The 21,047-nt window shown below is 40.2% G+C and overlaps 2 protein-coding genes and 1 long non-coding RNA gene across 4 annotated transcripts in view; 2 read left to right on the top strand and 1 right to left on the bottom strand.

Annotated features, from left to right (window-relative positions):
- LOC129756410 (tyrosine-protein phosphatase non-receptor type 4) overlaps nucleotides 1-9,493 on the top strand; it is a 32,895-nt gene extending 23,402 nt beyond the window's left edge. Inside the window, exons 2-11 of one of the 2 annotated variants that reach the window (XM_055753282.1) lie at nucleotides 820-1,432; nucleotides 1,492-1,700; nucleotides 1,759-1,911; nucleotides 1,991-2,142; nucleotides 2,218-2,505; nucleotides 2,562-3,196; nucleotides 3,253-3,880; nucleotides 3,937-4,114; nucleotides 8,594-8,991; nucleotides 9,044-9,493. In XM_055753282.1, the coding sequence (XP_055609257.1) occupies nucleotides 874-1,432; nucleotides 1,492-1,700; nucleotides 1,759-1,911; nucleotides 1,991-2,142; nucleotides 2,218-2,505; nucleotides 2,562-3,196; nucleotides 3,253-3,880; nucleotides 3,937-4,114; nucleotides 8,594-8,977 (3,186 nt within the window). In that variant the 5' untranslated portion in view covers nucleotides 820-873 and the 3' untranslated portion in view covers nucleotides 8,978-8,991; nucleotides 9,044-9,493. Of the gene's footprint in view, nucleotides 1-819; nucleotides 1,433-1,491; nucleotides 1,701-1,758; nucleotides 1,912-1,990; nucleotides 2,143-2,217; nucleotides 2,506-2,561; nucleotides 3,197-3,252; nucleotides 3,881-3,936; nucleotides 4,115-8,593 lie in introns of both variants that reach the window. The other variant, XM_055753281.1, reaches the window with a different exon arrangement.
- Nucleotides 9,494-9,832: 339 nt separating this feature from the next.
- Nucleotides 9,833-14,309, bottom strand: LOC129756409 (uncharacterized). The gene is made up of 4 exons (XM_055753280.1): nucleotides 13,963-14,309; nucleotides 13,162-13,908; nucleotides 11,989-13,100; nucleotides 9,833-11,918 (listed from the first exon to the last, which is right to left on the bottom strand). The coding sequence occupies exons 1-4, from the start codon at nucleotides 14,011-14,013 to the stop codon at nucleotides 10,079-10,081; spliced, it is 3,750 nt and encodes a 1,249-aa protein (XP_055609255.1). The 5' UTR covers nucleotides 14,014-14,309; the 3' UTR covers nucleotides 9,833-10,078.
- Nucleotides 14,310-15,003: 694 nt separating this feature from the next.
- Nucleotides 15,004-15,827, top strand: LOC129756426 (uncharacterized). The gene is made up of 3 exons (XR_008739461.1): nucleotides 15,004-15,041; nucleotides 15,091-15,539; nucleotides 15,625-15,827. It is a non-coding gene; the product is annotated as an uncharacterized LOC129756426 (long non-coding RNA).
- The last annotated feature ends 5,220 nt before the right edge of the window (nucleotides 15,828-21,047 follow it).

Raw genomic sequence — 21,047 nt, 5'->3', positions numbered from 1 at the left:
TGGACGCTTAGGATTCTGCGGACCTTTACTTGGCTGGTTCCGCAGTTACTTAGCTGGACGTAAATTGACAGTTCGCACTGGAGACACTCTCTCCAGCCAGTTCTCTGCCTCCTCTGGTGTTCCCCAAGGTAATCACCTAGGACCGATTATCTTCTTAATCTATTTTAACGATGTGCTCTCACTTTTCGCTGGCCCGAAACTTTGTTATGCTGATGATCTTAAACTGTCCTACACCATAAACGGTCAGGACTACAATGATTTCCTGAAAAACCAGTTCAATCTATTCGCACAACTGCCTGCCTTTGACTCGCAGTAAATGTGCAGACATCAGTTTCTCACGAAGACGGCAGCCTTTTTGCGTTGAGTAATTCTTAGGAGATGAGTCCATTGCGCGGGGGGACCACATCAATGATCTGAAAAAAATCTAACCACAGCAGTTCACGAAATCTACTCAAATTTTCTTGGAGTTTCTAATGCTAGTTGTTATCAAACTTTCGTTTGTGTTCTGGAAGTTGTATGAAGTATACATAACAAGACGTAACTACCACGCTTTACTTTAGATTAGAACAGAAAGCTTCACTGAAGAAAAATGAATTACCCATTTCTCAAACTCTAGCCTAGGAACCTAAATTGTAAGATTCATACAGAAATTAAGAAATGCATTGACCTTTTCTCCAACATTCAGTTACAGTTCTACATTCTGTTCTTGTTATCTTGTTTATCCAGTGTTAAAACTAAAGATCTTCAAAGCTACGACAAATCATGAATTTTTATATTGCATCATCTAACAGCTACACAACTTATCTGTTCCTCCAATAGCCTTGGTTCTTTAGTGTTTCTCCAGCGACAACAGTCGGCCGACGATGGCCAACGATGCTTGAACGGGTTAGGATTGGTGGTTTTAGCGGAACGTACAAAGTGAGAAGTGCCGAGCTGGCGCGCGACAGGAAAACCCAAACCAAATCGGTGACTGTTCTGTTTCTGGACGACAGCACCCAAACATTTCAGCTCGAGAAAAAGGCCAAGGGTTCGGAGCTGCTGGATCTAGTCTTCCAGCATCTTGAACTTTCCGAGCGGGACTACTTCGGGTTACAGTTTCAACCTAAATGTGCCAACAACGCAGCAATAGTGTTGAATGGAGATAGCCAGGGAGGGGACGGGGGGACCCTCGGAAGATCCGTCCTAGTCAACGGTGGGCGATGGCTTGATCCAAACAAGCCATTCCGGAAACAATGGAACGCTGTACGGCTTTCCGGCGAGGCCAGCCCCCTTTTAATATTTCGGGTTAAGTTTTACGTTACCGATCCGAGCCGCCTTCACGAAGAGTATACGAGGTACCAGTTCTATCTACAGGTTAAACGAGATATTATCCAAGGAAAGCTGCCAGTAGGATTGAATACTGCCTGTTTGTTAGCGAGTTATACTGTGCAATGTAAGTACGGGGGTAAATTGTAAGTTGAGGTTGAACAAAACTTTTATATCACGTTTCAGCTGAACTAGGTGACTACAATCCCCTGGAACATACCCATGGCTATCTCAATGAGATGCAGTTGCTGGTGGATCAGAACGAAGAAATTGAACATCGCATATCAGAGCTTCATAAACTTCATCGCGGTCAATTACCGGCGGATGCCGAGTATAATTACTTGGAACATGCCAAGCGCCTGGATATGTATGGGATCGATTTTCACCAGGCAAAGGTACGATAATTTGATTTCTCTGAATTAAGTAATGTTAAACATAAACTACTTCTCATAGGATTCTGCTGGCAAGGAGCTTCAGCTAGGAGTTTCATCCATAGGTTTATTAGTCTATCAAAACGGGATCCGTATAAACACCTTTTCTTGGTCGAAGATGGTTAAGGTTTCCTTCAAGCGAAAAGATTTTTTCATCCAACTGCGAAGGGAAACAGTATGTATAGAATTTTCTAAAAATCATTTTGCAGATAATAAATGGCTAATAATATTTCATTTTACTTTAACAATTTTAGTCGGAAAACTACGATACCCTTCTAGGGTTTAGTATGGGTTCTCATCGAAACGCAAAAACACTTTGGAAAGCTTGTGTGGAACATCACTCGTTTTTCCGACTTCAAAGGCCGCACCGTTCACCACGATTCCTGCCAATAACCCTAGGTTCTAAGTATGTTCTCTCTTGACGGACAATCTATAGATCTGAGTTAAATTTATGATCCTTAATTTTGTAATTTTGATCTAGGTTTTACTATTCCGGCCGCACCGAGCTTCAAGCTGTTCAAGAAAGCCGCCAACGTGGCAAGGTTGCTAAAATATTTATAAGATCACCCAGTAAACGGTTGTTGAATGTCTCTCAACCTCAGTCACCGCTCCTGAACGGATCGAACGACAGTAGTAATGGAAACGGGACTAACAATGGTAAAAACCAATTGTCCCTGCTATCGCTTACCAAGGGAAGCAGAACATACGATAAAGTCACCTCAAAAACGCCATCGATCCCGCGCAAAGCTTGGGAACAACAAAGTGATGAGTTAGTAATTGAATAAGATTTGAAATCCACAAAATTTCAAATTCCCTTTTTTCCAGGCCGACATTCATTGAGCACTGTAACCGTACCTACGATGTGCAGATGCCTACCATATTTGATTCGCCTCCAGCTTATAATGGTATCAATAATCCAGAGAACAGCATTCCCAACGAGGAAGGACTTGTCACAATCAGACTTGTGGCTGATGATCAAGGGCGGTTTGGATTCAATGTTAAAGGTGGTGTTGATTTGAACCTTCCCGTCCAGGTTTCTCGTGTCGCTCCACATACCCCAGCGGACAAGAGTACACCCCGAATATGTGAGGGCGATCAGCTGGTCATGATCAATGGCCGGGACGTCAGTACAATGATGCACGAACAGGTTGTGAACTTGATACGAGCTTCGCGGCAGGGTGGCGAGCTAATGCTAACGCTCAAACCGAATGCCTTAGCCGACTACACCGAAGAAGAACCCCTGTATCAGTATGTACCGGACGAGTGCGATATCGTGCGAGGTGAGCTAAATGGCGATCAGCTTTTCACGCAATCACTGTTGCTTCTAAGCGATGGTTTGGCGTCCGGATCTTTGTTGGCGCAATACGAACAGTTGTACAGGAAAAATTCAGACCTAGCCATAACAGAGGCGCGAAAGAATGAGAATATCAACAAAAACCGATACCGGGATATATCACCATGTACGTTTATCAGCAAAAACATATACTGGAAAACTGTATAATCCTTTTTTTTTTAGATGACTGCACACGGGTAGTTTTACTAAATGCAGAGAGTGGAGATTACATCAATGCGAACTACATCAACATGGAGATTCCGCCAACGGGAACGATCAATAGATACATTGCCACCCAAGGTCCCTTATCCCCCACAGTTAATGATTTCTGGCGAATGGTACAGCAAGAGAGCAGCCATCTAGTCGTGATGTTAACGACGGTCATGGAACGAGGTCGTCCCAAATGTCACCAGTATTGGCCTTCGGCAGACGATGATGCATTGGAACTGTCCGAAGGGTTTTCAATTAAATGTCTAACTGAAAAACCAGATGAGACTGGTAGCTTCGTGTTTCGTGATCTAGTGCTTACCGACGATAAAACTAAGGAAACGCGAACTATTCAACACATGCAGTATTTAGCCTGGCCGGACCACGGAGTACCCGCAGATCCGAATTTGTTTCTACAGTTTACCGAGAAAGTGCGATCAGCTAGAAACACAACGCTATTGCAGGAGATCGAAGCAAGCTTGAAGAACGTGAAACTGAGGACGATGGATGAAAACGGAGGACTGGATCATTCAGAAAGACGAATAGTGCATACCGATAGTGACGAAAGCCCGAACGATATGCCTTCTTCTACATCGGTTCATCAGTAAGTTTTTCATTTCTATTTCTTTTGAGGCATTGTTTGAACAAAATTGTTTTCAGATATATTAGTGCAGCTAATCCGCCAATTATTGTTCATTGTTCGGCTGGAATCGGAAGGACAGGTGTGCTAATATTGATGGACACAGCCCTTGCTCTCATGGAGTCGAAAGAACCTATCTATCCACTAGATATAGTGCAGGCCATGCGCGATCAAAGAGCTTGTATGGTTCAAAATGTGGTATGTATATTCTTTTTTGAATTACCATCTTCAGTTGCTATAAACACTTTCCAAGCTGAGTTGTTGGTGTTTTGAATTTAATGGTGTTAAATTTAGAGTCAGTACTTCTAGTATGTTCCAAGGTGCCTTCCGCGTTCAGCTTAATCTTGAATATCCAGCGATTTCCGATCACATTCTTGCCATTTGGGAGTTTTACAAGATTCCACGTGTTCAGCTTACTTCAGCTGTCTCAAGCTCATTCAAGGTCATTGCTTCGAGCCACTCCTTCTTGTGATCGCTATTCATAGCTTGGCCGTACGTTCCGGGTTTATTCGCCTCCTGAATCCGAACAGCGTTGGTTTCTTCGATAAGCCGGGTCAGGCGGCCGACCTTTTTTCGCCCATCCCGAACGTCGCAGGTACGCATCCTCGGTGAAGCCTTCGAAATCCTCTTCTTGCACGTTAGCAGACTCGATCTCTCCTTCTTCAGGACGACGTCGTCTTCAGATTCTTCTGGCGGTTCTTCAAACTCAGCTTCACCGCTCTCGTTTCGACAGAATATTATTTGACACTTTTGTTTCATTATCTGCCGATTGTCCTCTCGACCACTAAGTTCTTGGCATTACGGCTCACAGTCACGAAATTCGTTTTCTGATCGGACTCACCCACCCCCACCATCACAACGGATTATCTCGGTGTTTTCTCAAATCGCGTTTGAGCCATTCTAATGCACTTACGAACTTTACCCTCTGCTTCCGATTTGTATTTCAGTAGTATATGACGCAATAACCATCATAGTCATCTATCATCGTCATCATGTAACGCTTTCCGCTGGGAGTCGTAGCTTCTATTGGTCCACACAAGTCGGTGTGGATCAAATCTAGCACACCACTGGATTTCGATTTTGACACTTTTGGGAACGATGCACGCGACAATTTGGCCTCAACAGGTGGTACAAACAGACTGAATACCACATTCTGAAATGTTCAAGTCGCTTCCATATTCTTCGCGAACAATTCGCTGGATATCTTCGAGATGGCGGTGCCCCAACCGGCGATGACATACGTGCTGGCAATCTGCCCGATGTTGTTGATTCACTAACATCGACTTTTCACTTTTCGTTATCAGATAGTAGAAATTAGCTACACGAGCACCAGTGGCGATTTCTTTTCCTCTCTTACTATATTGCACCCACCACTACCGAAAATCTCATCGAGTCCCTCGTCGGTAATTTTGTTGACCAACAGCAGGCTACTTTTCAGATCCGGTACAAACAGTCTTCGATGATGTCTTCCCCATTATGTGTGGAAGTTGCTAATCTTCCAACAACAATCCGATAATCGATTGTGCCATCCCGTTTCGCGAAAGCCATTCGGCTACTTCGGTCGGTCTCCGGTTATCACGGTGGTCAATCCTTTTTCTTTCAACACTAGATCGATTTTAAACTTCCATAGAGGCAAGTTATGATCCCCTAATTTCTCGATCAAAACACGGTCCGCCATTTTGTTTTCCGATGGCGCAACAAATTTTCATAAGGATGACGCCGAACATTCATTTTCCGAATAAATCGATTTTTCGCGAATTAAAACAACTTTCCGATGCCACCAACAGCTGGGCCCATAAACTAATGGCGTTATGAAAGCTGTGATAAAGGAATTTCGACCGAAACACAATTAAAAACGACCGAGAACCTATATTTTCACGTCTAATTGTAGTTTGGAGACCAAAAGATAATGGCGACAGTTCAGAACAAGGTTTTTTGATACACTGAATATATACCCACCTTGGTTCAGAATGAGGTTGCTCCCTTTGCTCCTAATACCGTATTCGTTTGCCGTTTGCCGTATGCCGAGTGTTGCACTGGTGCACCACTAGGTGCTCCCGAATAGCAAAGACCATAGTTTAAACAATAACCGTACATTGATATTCAATTTAACAATAAATTTCATCGTAAAATCATATTATTTGTTTACCACTTTATATTATGACAATACCACAATTTTTAGAGTAACCATGAAATGCATTGTTGATACATAATATTTCAAAGTTGCCGAAGAGAGGGAAATCATCGTATCACAGTAATTTTCTTGTGATTTTCAACGGAACAGTGATGTTCATGGTAAAATTAAAATCCAAACAATAACGAACACGGTAAACTTTTGCTATTTTTAACTATTTGAAATTTTCCGTGTAGAAAAAAATTTCATCCAACGCGCGCCATTATTTTTTGGAAAATTTTAGTCGCTTTCTCGTTTCGAGAATCGCGATCGATTACAAATTTTTCGTGGTGAACATTTTTAAAGCAGCCGGGCTAGATTCGGAAAGCGATGGCATTGACTCGGATGTTAATGGTGAGTAATTTTGGTGCTTATGTGAGAATCATAAACTTATTGAAAATTCTTAGATTTCAGGAGCAGACGGAGTGCAAATAATCACCGCTAAAGCTTTGGACGAGCCAAAATGCCTGACTTGGGACAGAAAGAGGTCCGGAACACAACCCGTACTAATGTACACACTCCACGGATGGTGCTAGAAGTTGTGCCGAAGCCGTCTCCCAGGCGCAAGAGGAAGTCCGCCGTGCCGCACGTTTTGCAGTAAAATGGTAACTAGTGTTAATACTCCCTGTGATTTTATCACAGTTCATTTATCAAGAAAATCCAAAAATAAATAAAGGTTTTAGATAGCAAATCAAAAAAAGTTTCTCTATTCAAATATCACCCGAAAAGCAAATTATAAATAAAAACAAATTCCAACCATGAAATTTCACGGTCACAAGGGGTTTCAAATATTACGAATAAACATTGAAGTTCATCTTCGTTAAAACAATATGAACACAATGAAAAACGATGAATATTACAGTTTCCTCGAGAAAAATTGGAAGCTGAAATGACCATAAAATTCATATTTTTGCGATCTAAAATGTATGGAAAAAAGTCAATTTTTTCATTGTTAAGTTGCTTAACAACCCCCTTTTTTCATGGTAATTTTGGTCAAAACCATGAATACCATGGTCGAAAACAATGAGTTTGACAGTAAAATCATGGTTTCATGTACTGTACTTATGGTTTCAACCATGAAATCCACGGTAGAGTGAAAATGAAATTTATGGTTTTTTCATAATGTTTTTCTATTCGGGCTGTCAAACTGTTTGTTTAGTCGGACGGTGTTGCACTGGTTTTGACCTGGTGGAGTTCTGCTTACGGTGGACGGTGGCCCACCGATAATTTTGCCAGTGTTGCGAGAGAGCGTGTGAGTGAGTGAGGTAGCAATACACTGGCGACGATTTGTGTTTGTTTTTGTCGGGTACGGTGGATCACTGATCAGGGGAGAAAACAAATACAGTATAAGTCCAGTAGTGGGGAGTGCAGGGCTCTAGGTTGGTTCCGATATTTTATTACATCGTATTGTACGGTTTCTGCTGTAGAAAATCTACGTCAGGTTCCCACGTCAGTATGCTGACATACAGAAAAACCCTGATAAAGACAAATGGCTTGAAGCGGTTCGAAACGAACTCAGGTCGTTGGAGCGTAACCAAACTTAAAAAATCGTAAAAAGGCCGGTTATTCCGGATCCTACCCCGTGCTAATAGGTATTTACTATGAAGACCGATGCGAATAGGTATTTACTATGAAGACCGATGCGGATAGAAGACCGGTTCGCTACAAACCAAGATTGGCGGCGAAAGGGAACATACAGCGAAAGCACATTGACTTTGAATAAACATTTCCTTTGGCGGCGAGGCTAGCTACGAAACGGACGATTCTGGCTGTGGCTAACACGTGAAATTTCAAGATTTACCAAGTGGATGTCCGAACTGCATTTCTTAATGGTGTGCTTGCAGAAAAGGTGTACATGGGAGGTACCGGAAGGCGTTCCCTTAAAACCCCATGAAGTTTGCGAGCTATCCCGTTCCCTTTACAACGAGTTCTCCACCACGTCAACGATTTGTTTTCCTCTGCAAAACACGCTGGAATAACTGCCCTGTTTTTGTATAAGCCGGTCGTACGGAAAACAGTGCTTTCTATCGATCTTTCGGTGATGGACTTCACAAGAAGCTTCTACCGCTGCTTAAATAAACACTTTGCTAGAGGAAAAATACTCAAAAAGTTCTATTATAGCAACAGACGGTTCTCAGGATCTACTAGCATTCACTTTCTTCATTGGGTCTTTATACAGCTACATTCTAACGTAGCGATTACTAGTGCCACCAGCAATAGTCAATGGGGCTTATTCTGCGACTCGAGTGACGTGACTTAGGAAATTTCATACAATTTTGCTGGCTTAATAAGCCCCTCTAGCCTCTAAATTTCCGTTCAGGTGAACTACTTTCAGTCTTCAGAGCTCATCGATACTCAAATTTCTTTCCTGAATCATTTTCTGAAGTCGGGACTAAGTAGTGAAATTTCGTGAATCACGTCACTCCAATCGCAGAAAAAGCCCCAATACTTGAATTGTATAATCGTGGGTTTCATCATGGTTACATTTTATTCAATTTTTACAGAGTCAATATCGATTCGTATGCGAGTGTATCTGTGCGGCGTACAAAAAAATGGTAACACAGGAAAAAGAAGAAGTTAGGTCCGCTTCTCCTAGGATATCGGAAACTGTTACGAGTAAATCCATCACCAACGGTGCTAAACTTGGCACAGGGAGTGGGGCTGAGTCTGGAGGTGCTTCATCGCTCAGTGAAGAAGACACATCACCGCTAGAAGAACCAATGCGACAGCCGGCTCTCAGGAAAGCGCCTTTGGCAGTAGAAACTACAAGTTTAACAACAACACCCACCACTACGAATGTTACCCCTACAACAGTGAATACAGCCGGGGCACCATTGGCAGTTGCAGAAGCACCAGTAAACGGAAATGAGAACACACCGGATAGATGATTAGAAACCATCGTGTAAGTCTCTCATCACTTGCTAATCCTATTAATAATGTTGTTTTGTCTGTAGAATGTATAGATCAGTTGGTATTTCAACAACAATTCACCAAGCTTAGCTTTATGCAGCTACATATTTATGAAAATAGGCGTATAGTTTTCAACGAATAATTTGTATTTCCACATCATTATCACATTAATCTTTAATATTATATACTGATAAAAAAGATTTTCAATAGGTATAGTTTGATCTTTTCTTAATGTACACGTAATGTGAACTTCTTTGTAGAGTGCGAGTCAATAGTCGACCGAATTCATTTTTTGGTTGGATACACGGTGTTATCATTTTCAACAACAGTGTATGAAAGCGACCGGAAGTCACGTGTAGAGTTAGAGTGTTCCGATAACATGACACTAAATGGCTTCCGATCAACTCAATTGTTGTTCGATGAGGTGACGTACATCTGGCAACTGATATTTAAATACTATTTTCAATAATAAATCGAATATCTCAATCTTGAAATTCGCAACAATAAATTCTTAAGAAAGAAATAATCCTAACATCTACTTAATCTATTTTGGTAAGTAGTATTCTATTGTAAAAAATTGTATAACTTATGTAAGAAGTAAAACCAGTGCTTTGGCCCTATAAGTCTAAAAATGTTAATTTTAGATGGCATAACATTCCCTTCAGGACATTAGAAACGATTAATAAATTGCCTAGAAGATTACAAGAAGTGTGATAGTTTTCAAAATAATTAGACGAATATTAGTTAAGAATTAACTACTTACGTATATTTTATTAATTTGTAACTAAAATGAAACTTCTTAAAAACTAATATCACATATAATTTCATAACTGTCGGATTCCCATGAGAATTTCGTCCATCACCTTCTGGAACAATTCCGGTGCTGATACTAAACCGAACGTCAGTCTATTGACGAATTTTCTAGACGATAGATGTGTCTTGATTTTAGGAGTTATGGTTTCACTGACTCATAGACGTGTGCTGTGTTAAGGAGTTATGGTTTCACCGAATCCGACAATAACCTAAGAAATTTTATCTCGACTGCGGTTGACGATCCTTCGCTCAAATTGCACCACTAACTAATCCACTGGAGCTGCAGTTTTCATCAGGTGTAAATCCTTCGAATCCCCATGTGGAATTGCAAAAGTCGGAATATTCACATTGGTTGCAGCAGCTACAGCTACGGGAGCACCCGGTAGATAGTGTTGTGGATCCATTGAGCCGTAGAAGTTGTCCACTTTGGAGAAATTATTAGCGAATCCAGCCGGCCGGATAAGAGGATGTTGATTTTGTAGATCATTGCTTACTGAAATAACTGAAGGTATCAGAGCAAAGGCATCCTGAAGTGGTTGCTCCTCACTGCTATTCTTTTCAATAGGAATTTCGGGATTCGGTGCCACTGTATTCTCGATTTCTTCTGATGGTTGAATTCCAGTAGGATTCAGTTCTGGAGTATCTTCAGTTAGATCAACACCAGCTTCGTGTTTGGCACGGTGTAATAGATATTTAACCTCACTTATAGATACAAATGCGCATTGGGAGCAGCTGTAAAGAAGTTTTGAGGCCACATCAGAATGAACTCGTTGCAGATGTTTACGATAGCTAGTACTTTGAATACTACTGTAGTCACAATAAGTGCAACGATACATGTGCCCATCAGAATTGTGCCTCAGTTTGTGCCGCCGAATAGCATTGTGATCATTGGTGCTGTAGTCACAGTCGCCACATTTGAATTTCTTTTCATCCGAGTGTTTGAATTTGTGAGATTGCAACAAATATCGTGTTTTCAATAGTATTCCACAGATATTACACTTTTTACACTTCCCGTTTTTACTGGTGCCTTCTTCATTTCCATGATTTTTTTCAACATGTTCTTTCAATGCTCGCTTGTTTTGGTATTTAATGCCGCATTGAACGCATTTTACTGTTTTACCCGACAAAACACTACTTCTGCTCGGTGTTTCTTCAACTTGCAGCGTTGGAATTGGCTCTTCGGTAGGACGTTCTTTTGCTTTCTTTAAAATAGGATCTCTATGAGATCTTCTATGATTGCGAAGTTGTTTGTTGTTCTTAAACGCTTTATCACAAACAACACAAATGAAATTTTTTTCATCAAAATGAATTTTCATGTGCGTGTTATTCAATCGACATAGAACTGGAGTTTTAAAGTTACACAAGTGGCAAGAATATAGCTCCATATCAACGGTATGCTCCCTCCAAAGGTGGGTGTGAAGTGTATTCCAGTTACGGAAATCGCAACTGCCACATTCCGGGCACTGAATCCCTTCTGAAACATGCTGACCTCCTTCTGTTAAGATGTGACATTGACGGTGATAAGTTAATGTTTCTGGCTTTTTGAATCTGGCTCCACAATCCGCTAGATCACATTTGTATCCTTTTTCCAAAGGTGTTAGATTTGTGTACAGTTTTTTAAGCTTCGTAATTCCAGTTTGTTTTGCTCCTTTCGGTCGGCCTCGACTTCGAATGCGTTCTCTATCAGTCAAGTGTACTTCGGGTAGTTTTTGGAAAATTGGAGTGTTAGTATCCGACCCAACTTGATCAGACGCGGAATACATATTCAATGTAGGAGCAGTTGCGTCGATTTCAGTAATATTTTGTGGTAGTTCAGTTGGAATTGAGTGCTGTGGGTCCATTAGATTTTCTGATACATAAATTCGACCTTGGAGCTGCGAAACATTTTGTGGGTCTTCAACGTCAACCTGGTTTTCTGAAGATTGGAAATCGGAAATGTCAGTTTTCTCCGGCAATACTGGCGGATCCAAATTGATTATTTCTTCAGCGCAAACAAATAAAATATCCTCGTCCGTTTGCTCGTATTGCTTCGCTTCATTTGACATATCGTGGGCAGAAGGCGCAGCGTTAAGATTCGTTTGCTCTTCAGTGAGGTTCGATGATACCCTGCAATGAATAAATAATATTGATTAAATTAAATTAACTTCAATAATAAAAAAAATCAAGGTTTACTTACCTCATATGTTCATCGACACTTTCGCTAAACTCCACTGAGGTTGCCACTTCTGTCGAATGGTTTGTAGGCTCAATAATAATGAAATCATGTCCAAAATCTGTCTGATAATCCGGATCTACCGACACAAACCCCTGTTCTACTGATTGACAGTTGGAAATTTGAGTTTCGTACTGTGAACCTTCTTCGGGATCATCATACTGACCAACGTCATCGATTTCAGTTTGAGCTTCCTCTAGGGCGCCGCTAAATTCATTTAATTCTTGTGTTTCCATGGGTTGATGTTCTTGTTGGTGATTTACTGAAATATTGTCGACATTTATGTTTTGAATAGTGGTATTGTTGATTGAATTGGGAAGAAGATTTTGCAGTTGAAGTTGATCAATTGTCATTAAGTTTAGTTCGTCGACAGATTTTAAGTGGATAGTCGGTTGTTTGAGCACGCTTATGTTTTTGATGAATATTTTATTCCTAGGTGGTTGTTGCGAATGTGTGCCATCGTGATTTGCTACAGTGATCGCAGGTGGCGTAGCTGTAGTTGGGGGAGTTGAAGAATTGCTACTACACACAGGGGCTGGTAGTATGACCATGTTAAGAGCGGAACCAGTTGACACATAAGGTCCTCCAATATGTGTTACAGAATTTGCCGGACTAATTACGGATGGTGGAGGTGTCGTGTATAGACTTTCACTGCTACTGGTGCGACTGATATCACAGCTGGAAATAATTGTTGGTGGTGTTATTGGCAGCAGTGTGTTTCTGAGAATCTCAACATTTGGAACGAAGATTTTGCTCCTCTGAGGTGTTGAACTTGTTGCCTCTCCTATCGTTGATATCGGTGGTGATTCACTATTGGGACTAGGCGCAGGAACAACAAAACTGTACTTGCTCTCATGCAGACCGGATGGATTACGAAAAATTTCTTCACTTTGAACGAAACTAGCATTTTGTAATTGTGAGACATTTCTTATGTAAATTTTGCCATTATGTTGTGACGAAAGACCATCTTGCTGTTGAGCTTGTTGTTGAACATGTTCTTGTTCAATCACATCTGGTTTTTTCAATAATTGCACATCTCTTATAAATATTCGGCGTTGGTTTGGATCCGATACAGGCTGAAATAAGCAAATGATTTATGTATCATACTCTATCAAATTTGAAATGTTTTATAAATACTTGAGTTGTATCTTCAGTGTTAGCACCAATCGTATTTTGTAGGTCATTGCGAACCGTTATCTGGTCAACTGGCGGAGAAAGTGGAAATCTGCTTTGCATAAGTGTTCTCACTTCATTTGGATCCATTTGATGATCTTCCTGCAAATGCAACTCTACGACTTTGTTCCGCCAAAAGCTATTCTCACAGGCAGGACATTTCAAAACTTCGCACTGACGATCTGTTGTTCCATTTGGATGCTTACTTTGTACATGATGCCTCAAATTATCAGCTACTATTGTGACAAATGGGCAACATTCGCACTTGTGAACCTGCACAAATTCGGCTGTCGTCTCTTCTACGCTATCCTCAGTAAGATATCGATCAGAGATGTTTGGCAACTGGACCATGGCAGTACCCTTTTCTAGTGCCCTTAAATCGCCCAGCTCTCGTTTGATGGCTTGTGATTTATCTTCGCATTTGATTGCTTCCGGAACACTTGACCGAGTTTGTCGTTGCTGCTGTTGATACTGCTGATTAATCTGCATAGGAACCTTAACGAATATGCTAGGCAGCACAATGTCATTGGCTCCTGTACTGGTTCCCGTCGAATAAATCATTGTGGAAAGATTTGCACTGCTGCTGCTGCAGACTGCTGATGAAAGGGTGTTTGCTATCGACGACATGGAACTGAAGAACGGCGATGAGCTGAAGTTGATGTGACTCGAGGAATCGGTTATTGGAAGTGGAGAGTTTAAGGGGTTCGATAACTTGAAAGATACAATTTATTATTAAAAATTCTGCTTCAGGGAATGAGAACTTACCATCGAATCGAAGCCGAGACTTTCTGAACACTGATTTTGAAAAATATCCATATTGAACTAGATTCCTACACTCAGTGGCTCAGGAAGAGTTTATATTCAATTTTAAAATTTTCCTACGTTATCTTTTTATTGGAAAAGAAATCAAAATCACAAATTTCACCAAAGCAAAATCGTCTTTTTTGTTTTTATGATTTAGGTCAACATGGCCTTCATGGTCGATCTCCCAGTTGACCTATTTTTGCTGAACACTGAAAATGAAAAATACTCACACGTGAGAAAGTCGTTTTCCATACTCATACTTACGGCCTGTTTGTAAATTGATAAAAAAATTTCTATTGAAACTGATTTTTTCTATCGATGCTGGCGTTCGTAAATTAAACAAAATGTATATGCAAATAGCATTGGAAGGTGATTTGACATCTACCAAAAAGATCGATGCATCACACAAAAAATCAATTTACGAGCACGCCGTTATTTTTAGGTTGAGTACACCCAACCTGTATAAATTTCTATAAAGGTGGCGCAGATCCTACGTCACTACTGACCATGTTTAAATTAAAGCCCTAAAATAAAAGTGCGGCAGACTGTCACCGCGGAGTTCCAATTGAACTGTCAAAAGTCGTTCCAATCGAGCATAACCATTTTTACCTTTTCAAATTCGTGGGAGGTATTGTAATCTGTGTGAATGTGACTTTCAATTTTTTAATTGAAACTAACCAAGAATGCAAAGAAAATTCATTGGAGCAAAACGAAAAGAAGGACTTCATTTTTATCTTAACAATTGACACAACGGAGAGCAAATTAAATAATATTCACTAAACGAAAATCAACTTCACAATCTGCAACACAGCTGCACATCATCAAGAAGTCATGCGAGTGTTTACGTTATTGGCAGTGTTGAAAGATTATAGAAGCTTTTTCAGTGCAGCCTGCAGTGTGAGAAATTCAGTCTGCCGCACTTTTATTTTAGGGCTTTAGTTTAAATATCCTAGGCAACAGCAGTCGGCGAGTTGTTGTTATGAAAATTTGTTGAATTCGGTCGCTTGTATTGAACGGTTTGCAGTCGAAAAAGGCTTTATGTGAGTGGTTTTGGTTTTTTTTTTAAATCTAAATATCTCATTTTTCCAGTGAAAACATTGCATTCTCCTGCTGCGTCCAGCTTTGGCAGACTTGACATCGTGGAGGAACCGTTCCAGAGATAGTTTACTTTGAGCACCGGCACCGGTTTTTCCGAATTGCATTGAACCAATAAGAACAAATGAGCGAGGAAAATTTTCTCACCCACCAGGTAGAAATAGTTGCCCCCTCAGGAAGTAAACCCCTCTTATTGCCTTGGGAAATACCACATTCCCGAATCAAGAACCGATCATTTCTATACGGTGATGACCAACTTATCTGAATCCAAAACACCTTTCATCATCTCGATAATATCGATGTGATCGTTCCGTTTGGGAAACGTTGGGCCCGTTTTAGGCTACAGAAGTCGATGCACGCATGGCTGGAAAATCTGTAAACTCCCTCTTTCTCTATCAATGTAAATAATTCGTGTATTAAAGCAAAATCCAGCGCAGTTTGTGGTAAGTTGCTTTGTTTCATTTCATAAAATACTGAAATGTTTAATGTTCTTGCCAAACACATACAAAATATCATATTTTATTCTAGGGAAACTTTCGTGGATGACCGGACTTTTCATTTCCTGGCCGAGAACACTGCCATACACGTTCACGCACATGTCTTCTGAGCTAAAATCATCGGTTAAACGATCTAGTCCAATTCAAATGATGTCCGCTTAAAAAAAAGGACTGGTATCGATCCGTTACTGGGGCACCAAATTCATTCCTCTAATTGGCGAACCAAGTTGGAGAATCACGGAACAAAAATATTATTAACACTGAAAATCGGTTAGGATTGAAATAAGCGGAAAAGTTGGTTTCTCCGTTGAAAAATCTTGGCTCCTGAGAGCAGGAACTGCTCTGAAACCTGCATGGCCCAGAAGAAACACGTCGTTGCATACAGTACCAGTGTTTTAGAGTTATTCAAATATTCGTTATTTTATTCAATTTCTTCTTATTTCTGATTTTGAATTAATATACATATAAATACTAACGTTCCTCGATATGGGAAAAATTAAAACAATTTCCGAAAAACATAGTCAATAGAAAAGTTTTGAAAATTCAACCTTTGCTTTTTTTATTTCAGATGATAAAAGTTCTTCCCACAATGCTGATGTAAATTGTAAATCATTTTAATATTTTATTATTAAAAATTTAACAAAAAAAATTGGTGATGAATGAAATTAACTACTATCGGAGGCGTAATTTCAGCTTTGAGATGACTTTTCCTGGCAATGTTTTAAAAATTATTTCGATTTATGTCTCCTGACAGTTTTTGAGGCTGGAATTTGAGTATTCTTGAATAGAACAGTAAATTTTTTTGTTCTATGAAGGAGTTTTCTCATTTTAAAAATTGCTTATATTTTCGTTTTCATAACTTTATTCAATAACTTTTTATGCTTTTTATGTACCTGATCAACTAACATCGTTCTTTTTTTTGTTTCGGTACAAGCACCACTCCTGTTCGCGAGCATGAAAGTAGATTGTTGTCTCGATTCAATCGCCGGAAGCCAACTAGGGAACCAATAATATGCTCCATACACGAAGAGCGTCCCAGAAAATCCTCGGAACACATCTGAATAAACCAACACTAAACCTGCGAGGATTTTTCTCAACCACAATTCTATCACATTCACATTCAGAGATGGCAGCATAACCCTGAAAGAAAGTACCAATTTTTACTCAATAAAACATGCAGAATGGAAACATAAGATTTTAGTTTCTTAATGACAGGTACATGAACTTCGTTCACCTACCTTACACAAACAGCTCGATAGTTCAACATCGTATTTCGGTGTACCCTGTCTGTTTGCCAAGGACTGGAAAGTTTTGGCTCCGCGCACACCGATACTTTCCCTGTGAAAAGCTGACATTTCGTCCCGATACGGCGATTTCGTTGGTATTAGCACATGAACAGCAAGCGGAAGTTCCGTTCCAAAATATGATAGAACCATGAATTTTAGCGACACCAGATGGTAACGTTTGAAACTGAACCGAAGGAAAAAAATGTTTTCTCTTTTGACGAGTGTTTGTTTGGTAACCAGTAGTCAGCAGCCGACTTCGTCGTTTAATAGTGTCGGTAGTGACGTCACCCATTGTCATGGTTACTATTGGCGTATTTTTTTTTGATTCCGGATTTGGCTCTGGAACCGTCAGAATAAAAAAGCAAGTTTCGGGTTTCGAGTTATTCCATACGTAGGTGTGCGTGAGAACGAGCGCAATGTTTACATGCAGCTGTCATTTTGTTCTCCCTTCTGGATTTCTTCATTCGGTTCTTCACATCCGGATTGCCGTTTTTCGTGTCCGGATTGCACTGGACTGCAGATAGTACGATTTTGCTTGGCTGAGAGGTTCAAAATCGCGGCAATAATCATTTGCCCGTTCATTATTTCAACTGTTTTGTTTTCAGCCAAAAACAGCTGTTTAATGTTTTGACAACAACGTTGAGAGCAAGGCGGGTATATAGTAGGTGTACTGATCTGCCCAATTTCCGAATCAGCCATGCTGGTTTTTCAAATCGGCTACCATGGACACGTTGCGTTTGTTTACCAACAAAGCACTCAGTTTACGTGTTATTCGATTCGAGCTGAGATGCTATTAAAAGCTTCTCCCGGTAGCCTTGTTTAGTTCATAGACGTGAAAAACTCCGTGACGTGAAGGATCTGGATTCTGCTTTAAAATCTGGACATTTTTTCGGAGTAGTTCTCCAGAACACGGGAAGTGCAAATTTGGCTTTCCATGTATCATCCGTTGTCTTACCTACTTGCACCGGTCCGAGTCGCTGCAAGCTGATGCCCAGCTTTTATGAAACGCTTTCGGGCAGGGGCAGGACGTGCAGGCGAAACCTTCGAAACAGTGTTTTTCGGCGGAGATTGATACACAATTTCAGCTGCTATTGGCTAACAGCAACCACTTAGTGCTCACTGATTAACCTCGACCTTGCTGTTCGACGAAGGCATCCGCAAGAGTATCAGCCTGATGGAAAGTTTATGGAAAGGGCTAGAGGATACCTTTCCGGAGGTACTGTAATCAGCAAATACCTATACTGCTGAAAATCTTAACAATGATGCTCATTCCTTTTTCCATCCAGATCCAAATCACATCCGATCCGATCACTGCATGGCGGTTTTTCGATGCTGTACGAACGTACCAGACGAATATTATTTTCTGCGACAATTTCAATAGCGTTCCAGAATGTGGCTTGAACCGGCTGATGAAGGAACGCTTTGACGACGACGAGATGACCGGGCTGAGCAACGAGGAAATGGCCGTTCGGTGTTACGTGAAGCTGTGCTAAAAGTGATTGATATCATTCCATTGCCTACCAAGAAGGAAGTAAAGCTCTGGGACACGCACGACATTTTGCAAACTTCCTTCGGTGCAGTCTACCAATGGTTTATCGGCATCGTCAAATCAATTCAAGAATTCATAGTAGAGTGCAACTGCTGGGTGACGATTTTCTCAACAGAATTCTCCGGCAGTTCAACTGCAATAAACGTATAATACACACAGACCTGTCTTTTTATTAAAATAATGGACAATTATTACGGTTTGTTTTGTAAATTAAAACATTTTATTAAATTAAAAAACCTAATTTTCGGGTACAGCTTGAATACATATGAATGTTTTTTTTTCATTCCAACACACAAGTAAAACGGAAAGGGAAATTTTATGGAACATCCGGAATGGTAGGTATAGGCTCAACTCGACTGGTTCCAGCGGTGAGTCCTGCTTCCGTAGAAATAGACTGCGATGTTTTTCTGATTTGCTCGAATATCCTCACCGACACTGCTTTTGTAGCCAGAAAATCGGTTGTCTAATAATTGCCGGCTATTATTGATGGGTTCTGGTTTTCACGGGTTTGATTCGATGGTTGGGTGATCACGGGTTAAAGAATAACCTGGTTGACGCTGGATATTTGGCAACTGGCTCGTATTGAAAACGCCATGCAGTACAAGCGAGATCAACTGGTTTGGAATTCCGGGTTCGTTGGTTACCGACTATCAATGGCTTCATATACCTAATTAATACGAAGAACAGCCGGTGGCTGTTAGAAACTGGCTTTGAGACACTGAAAATCAATTCGGATGAAATTGAATCATCTTGCCTTACTATATTTTTTTCTTTCTTATGTTTATAAACAAAGATAACGAGCGCCACCAACCCCCGCGCACTCCACGCCTACTAACTGTTAAAGTCAGCAAACCTTCTATTTCAATAACCTTGGTTGAGAGTATTGGTGAACTTCTCGCAAAACTGACTTTTTTCTCAGGGCGACTCCGTCCCTTTTTCGAGCGAACCTAGGTTGCCTCTCGAGCAATAAATGAGCACGATGACAGCAGTTAGAGCGAACCTAGGTTGCCTCTAGTTTGCCTCCAGGTGAAAAAAAATACGGTTTACGAAAAAAAAACATTACCACTACGTTTGCATAGCACCTATCTCATCACCTCTCTATGTACCTCATTGGAGTACACCCACACAGTAAACGAAAATTACCGAGTTCGGTAATTTATTTTACAGAAACAGTTCTGTAATTCGAAAATTTTCGGTAATTGATTGAACTGACGTCTATTTTTACAGATCTTCATTAATTCACATCTAGAATTACCGAAGCTCGATAATTTATATGTAAACAAATCATTTTGCAATATATTTTCGGTAAAAAACGCCGAAAACTGTAAAGTAAAACTGAAAATATCGTTTCTTTCAAGACAAACGTCAAAATTCGATGGCAGTATTTCTCATTCCCCTTCTCGCTTTTGCAACCGTGTTGAATCGTGTGCTTGAGAAGCCGTCCGTCAAATTATTTAACAAGCAAGGGTCGCCATGATCGTCGGTTCGCGTGCGTGGAATTGTTTGTGGGTTTGTTTATTTTAGCGTCAAATTAAAGGTAAGTATGAAATTGTTAATAGTGCCCCACACTTGCTGCAATAGGATTCGTCCAGATGGAGCAAAAGTGCACAGCAGCTGGAATGTCAAAATCACCAAACATCCGCACTTTTTTTCCTTTAATCAACTTGCATTTCCGTTTCTTCCAGAGCAGAACGTCACTACTACCGGAATGGGAATTAACATAGTGGCGGCCGCAACATGCATTATCATCCACGTAAATAAAGACAAATGTTTATTCAGAAACATAACCATATAAGTTTAGTTGTTTTATATTAACTCACCATACCTTTTACCGAAATTTTTGTAGTATTATCGAAATACCGGTAACGTTTACCGAAAACTAAAATATTTTCGGTTATGTTAATCAATTTATTAGCCATATCGATGAAAGTTATGTTCTTTTATTAAGAACATTTAAGATTATGAAAATTACAGATGTGTTAAAAATTAGAAGAAATCAAAAGACCTTGAAAATGATCGAGTAGAATTTGATTCAGAAGCATTTTCATCACATGTCATCAACGATCATTCGTTCTCACTGCAAGCTTCACTTGCTGGGAAAACCTCACTTTGTCAACTACTTTGGGATGGTGGGGTCAACTTTTTCTGACAGCCTTACTTCAAAATAGTTGATCGGTGCTAAACAAATTCATGACGTGTGATGAAAATGCCTCTAAATAAAATTCGCTGATTTTCAAGGTTTTTTTATTTCTTCTAATTTTAACACATCTGTAATTTTCCTAATCTTGAATGTTCTTAATAAAAGAACACCACGTCCACCGATAAACCAATAAATTGATTAAAATCACCGAACATTTTACTATTTTCGGTAAATATTACCGGCATTTCGGTAATAATTACAGAAATTTCGGTAAAAACTACCGGGCTTTCGGTAAAATTTACCGGTTGTTCGGTAAATATTACCGAACTTTAACAGCTTTTCGGTAAAAAAAACACGGTATTTCGGTAATATTTACAAGTATTTCGATAATAATTACAGGTATTCGGTAATAATTTAAGATATTTCGGTAATAACTACAGGTGTTTCGGTAAACTGTACTTGTTGTTCGGTATACATTA

The sequence above is a fragment of the Uranotaenia lowii genome, chromosome 3 (assembly GCF_029784155.1).
Source record: "Uranotaenia lowii strain MFRU-FL chromosome 3, ASM2978415v1, whole genome shotgun sequence".
NCBI classification, from domain to species: Eukaryota; Metazoa; Arthropoda; class Insecta; order Diptera; family Culicidae; genus Uranotaenia; species Uranotaenia lowii.
This window is presented reverse-complemented; position numbering and strand designations above follow the sequence as displayed.

Coding starts and splice junctions, on each gene's coding strand:
- LOC129756409 (XM_055753280.1), bottom strand. CDS start 14,013: ATGGATATTTTTCAAAATCAGTGTTCAGAAAGTCTCGGCTTCGATTCG. Junction 13,909..13,962: donor GTCTCGGCTTCGATTCGATG/GTAAGTTCTCAT, acceptor GTATCTTTCAAG/TTATCGAACCCCTTAAACTC. Junction 11,919..11,988: donor AGTGTCGATGAACATATGAG/GTAAGTAAACCT, acceptor TATTCATTGCAG/GGTATCATCGAACCTCACTG.